Source organism: Eptatretus burgeri, chromosome 7, assembly GCF_056783735.1.
Source record: "Eptatretus burgeri isolate ZD-2024b chromosome 7, Ebu_testis_v1, whole genome shotgun sequence".
NCBI classification, from domain to species: Eukaryota; Metazoa; Chordata; class Myxini; order Myxiniformes; family Myxinidae; genus Eptatretus; species Eptatretus burgeri.
Genome location: NC_140967.1, coordinates 23,120,292 through 23,125,291, shown reverse-complemented (window position 1 = coordinate 23,125,291; position 5,000 = coordinate 23,120,292). Strand labels below are relative to the sequence as shown.

General features: G+C 40.1%; 1 protein-coding gene across 2 annotated transcripts in view; it reads left to right on the top strand.

The window, feature by feature from the left end:
* Window positions 1-5,000, top strand: part of LOC147022823 (E3 ubiquitin-protein ligase pellino homolog 2-like) — a 238,815-nt gene that overhangs the window by 195,191 nt on the left and 38,624 nt on the right. For both annotated transcript variants that reach the window (XM_085887700.1, XM_085887699.1), the window contains exon 5: window positions 3,948-4,145. In XM_085887700.1, the coding sequence (XP_085743826.1) occupies window positions 3,948-4,145 (198 nt within the window). The remainder of the gene's footprint in view (window positions 1-3,947; window positions 4,146-5,000) is intronic.

Below are 5,000 nucleotides of genomic sequence, written 5' to 3'. Positions count from 1 at the left end.
CAAAAAAATGATCTCAATATAACCCATTTCAAATTCAGGCTATAACGCAAGAAAATGCGAAAAGGTCAAGGGATGTGAATACTTTCCGAAGGCACTGTATTATCTTTGTATACTCTCGAGTGATTCCCATGATACAACTTTCAGGCAGCCTGTTGGACAAAACGAAATCCCTTGGAATTCAAGAAGTTTAAACCTCACCCAAGAAACACCTATGTTGTCAAGCGAAAGCTGAATATCAAGTGATATAGCCTAACTTTCCTGGTGACAAAGGGAAGCTTCTCATTTTCCCAGAAAACTTGTCACAATGCAATGGCTTGTTAAAGAAAGCCAGAAACTAAAGTTAGAGCTGAAAATAGAGAGGCATACTCATAAAAACTGCTCAAATCACAACTTGTAGGATGAAAACCCCAAAACAGATTAATTAAAGGTCCACAGAATCAGAAAAATGATTGATGTGATGATATTGATTTTTAAATAATAAACAAAGAAGTGAACGTGGTTTTTAATTCCAATAATTTTTTGAGGTGTTAAAGTTGAAGAAAAACAAAAAAAAACACCCAACCCGCCATGGTCATTACATCATCTGTGTGACGTAATCGATGGAACACTCGTCTCAGCACAAAGGGTAATGGCTGTACAACTCACTTCAGACTCCTCAGAAAGTAAATTTGACGAATAATTTTCCGATTAAGAATCGTGAGATTGATCTTTTTGGATTCAGATTCTACTTTTTGTGTCAGCTTTTGTTGCTCCCATGAATGTCAATGTTCTGTGTTCTTGCTCTTCCACAAACCTCGATGATGTATAAAACGATAAAAACATCCAGTATTCTTTTATTATGCATTTTTCTCATGTTCACGTTTCTTCAGTAGGAACTTCCAAAGCTTTGACTCTTTTTGCTCCGAATGGGAGAACATGAAATGTTGTTTACCCAAAAATCTTTCCTTAATCCTTTCAAAAGTTGCATATTGACTCGCGACAGGATGAATGTCCAACTGTGACCATGAAAATCCAGAATCCCAATAACTTGAACAAACGTTAGATACAGCAAGGAGGAAAAAGAGACGGTCAGAGCAAGCCTTTGGATCCCATGAGCAGGTCGAGAACAAGTCTTGAAAGTCGGTGGGAAGTGGGAAGGAAGGGTAATGGTATTGATAAGACTTGAAATGTCCATTCACATTTCCCATCACTAGTAAGGGTGGAATGGGAGGAAGTGGGAAGAGAGAGGGGAAGACTCATTATGTCTCTCCGAAAGGACCATTTCGACCCCCCCCCCCTCCCCGCAATCTACTTTATATAGAATACTTTGGAAAAAAGTCTTTTCATTCAAGCTTCTGGGTCTCACGATCTGCCATGATCTTTTCTGGGAAAGCCACATTTCCAACCTGGCCTCCAAAGCCAGTCGCCGACTGGGAATCCTCCGTCGTGCAAAGCCTTTCCTCAGCCCACCTGAGCTCATGAATTAGCGTCTGTCACCGGTATTCCAGCGGCGAAATCGTCTGTCATTGTTTTTACCATGTTACATGCTATACGAATAATATCAGAAACCTACTTGGGGCCGTTCTGCTGAGCTAGCGCCAATTATGCCATACGGATATTGACCACAGGATGTCAACCCAGCAGCAGTGTCCCGGCAGACGCAGAGTTCCGAGGTGAGAATATCATCTGGCATCTTACCATGAGGACGGCAATTGTTCCCCTCTTCGGTTGAGCTAAGCCCCGCGGGCTCCCGGACTAATGCTACAAGGCTGTGAAGATCAATGAAAATTTGGTCCAATGGACCAACGGGCCCACTTGTCAGCCAAAACGATGAGGAAGACAAAGATCTTTCCATGGAGATGGAGAACTCTGTGGATGAGGGACAACTTATAATGATCGACAGGAGCATAACTTACGACTTTGAAACATCTCTTTTATTAGTCAAATAATTGGTAAATATATTTTATGTATCGAAGTTAAACTGCTTATTTGAGATCTTTAAGTCAACCGTAGAACTATTGAGTGTTTAAAGAATGTTTGTGTTGGAACGAAATTGTACAATTGTTCACCATTTGTTTAACAGAATTGTTCAATTTCTATTCCAAGCAATAATTAGAATGTTTCCTTTAAAAGACTGTAGTCAACAGAAAAGCTGCCAATCTCAGATTTGAAAGAGCATTTTTACTGAATTGCCACACCATGTGGCACCGACAAGTAAAATTTGAGGTCTTTGCTAATAATGGACTATCAGAAGAGCTTGGCTGCTCTTACACATTGAATTTTGATATTTTGTCTTAATTTAAAGTTCAATGAACATTAACTCTGATGAGATGGTCGAGGGCATTTTGGCGGTGTGCCTGAGTGTTCGATAACTTGTGTGGGAAACACTCATGTAATTGTCAGGTTGATGATCATTCACCTGTCTTCAGAGTGGTACATTCAGCAAGCACAAATGACTGTCGCTAAACCTAACAAATCACTTGAACTTTGAATGGCCTCCACACTTTTGATTTGCAGAAGAGTCGGTCGCTTGGACGAAATTTCATGTCACATTTTGGCAGAAAAAAAATCCTTGAAACAAGTGATGATGCTTTTATGTTGATCAGGTGAAAGCTACCACCATTTTCAGGTGAAAACCACCACCATTTTCATGACTAACTGATGCTCCAGTTGGATGAGTACTTTGTAAAGGTAAAAGTGAATGTCTTGCATCATGATTCTGAATTCTAGACAAAAGGCAGGTAAGGCTTGCGAGTCCCGGTTTTACTCTTTGAGGCCCATCCACCATAGGCCTTGAGCATTTGGCAAGTGCACATAAAGGGCTTCAAATCACGAGCACTCGTTCCTATCGACTATCCTGTGCCAAACGAGGGAGTTTGAATAATGGAATGTGTTCTATTGTGCTACTGTCAAGAATTTACTGGTAATTGAACTTTCTCAGTAATTGCGTGTTGGTGCTGCTTTTGTGGAGGCATGAAAAGTGCCACGTAATGGAGTGCAATCTATTTTGGCGTGCTTGGGAAACGGCCGGCCTCTGGGGCCAATCTAATTATGGCACGCCATAGTTACCACCCTGTTTGATATTCTGTGGGGGTGTGTTGCATCGTTACAATTGCCATAATGGGAGGAAAGGTGTTACCATAATTTTCTATTAAAATTAAGGCATTTGGCACCTGTTTATCCCTAATAATCTTTTTATATAATATGAGAAGTTTTAGCTTTTTTGGATGTATCAACTGCTCCTTTCATTTTCTATTTAGTTATGGATATATTTGCTGAACATGGAGTTGCGAAAATTGCATCTGAGTTGTCAAATCGAAAAAGATCCTATCTTCTACAATTATGCATTTTGCCAAAGCTTTGGTCCATCTTACTTTGCTGCCCAAAGGAAATGTGGCCAAGTAAATCTGCTACTTGCAACAACTTTATGTTCATTCTTCATCAATAGCCTTCACCTTGAGTGGATTGGTCTTTTCGGTGCTCTCTTTGCAAAAACAAAACCGATCTTTTGTCTTTCTCTACATGGACATTTAAGAAGTTATACGAATGAGACACTCACGATTGTCGAAGCGACGTCGGACCAAAGACGTACGAGGCACGTGAGCACAGGTGCACATGGATAAATGTACAATTTTAGAATTGTAATTCTAAAAAGAGACTGAAGTGCGAGATGATTTTTATGAGGGGCAGGAATGATTCTATAAATTTTTTTTATTCATTTTGAATTTTTTTCTTTTTTTTTTTACTCCAAACCTTTTATTCTGTTTTGTTGCTTTTGAGTGGTCAATTAATGATAGTCTTGAAGGTGTGACGTTGTTGCATCATATTGGCAATCTTATTGCTCATTGTGAATGCAGAACTGAAGAAGATCATCTTATGCCTGATTTCATTTCCTGTAGTTTAACTCCTTTATTACATCGATGCTTTCTTTGGACTTCACACAATCCTGTTTAATCTCGCTTCCTCAGGTGGGCCGATCGACAGAAAGCCCGATTGACTATGTTGTGATGGACACCGTACCTGGATCTTCAGTCGGGGAGGATGTGCAGGTGGCTCAGAGCACCATCTCTCGATTTGCTTGTCGCATTGTGTGTGAACGCGGACCCCCGTACACTGCACGGATTTTTGCCGCTGGATTTGACACCTCCAAGAACATCTTCCTCGGGGTACGGAGCCGTCTTTTTATTCCTACCTTTGTCTATGACAAATGTAACAAATGTTCCTGTAACAAATGGGCATTTTGGCATGATTATGAATGATGATGTTTCCTTCCTTTAATTATTCAACAGCTGCTTGTTGACTCAAACACTGGAGAGTTGTGAGTGATATGAGAGAGGTGACCAAAACCTTTGTGAATATGACGACGCATTACTATTAAATTACCAGAAGCAAAAAGAAAGGAAATTGGGAAAAGATTACAGAGGCAAAAGACACATGGAGAACACAGAAATGGGTCAAAAATAATCTGCCATTTTTGCACTACTTTATGTACAGATGCATGCATTGAAAAAAATCTTCAATGTTGAATATAATATTTGCAATATCAATACAAAGTGTAGTGTTTGGCATCTCAAAGGTTATTTTGATCACAATAACGTTCCGATGTGAGGTGACTTTTTGGTCGAGTGGTTAAAGGCCTGTATCATTTCCCACTGGCTGGTGTGAGTTCCATTCCCATAGCTGCTCATTTTCACCAACCTGCACTTGACAAGCGTCATCGGTTTGCCAACCACAGGGGCTGAAGGAGGCAATTGTCCAGCAGTGAACTGTTTCACAGTTTAGTGTTCCCATACAACATTCAGTTAATTTGGACATGTCTGTGCAACATACTTGTGATAATTAGTTGTAATGCTTCAATGCATGATTTCATCTCTATACCACTTGAATTCATTCAGGAGTTGTGTGACAAACACACAAACACCAGTCCGTGAATTATCGTCAGGATATTCGCTGCTTTTTTGTTTGTATCATTTTCTCACCTGTGATGCAAGTAGAGTGACCTGCTTTGTGATACTTTGTAT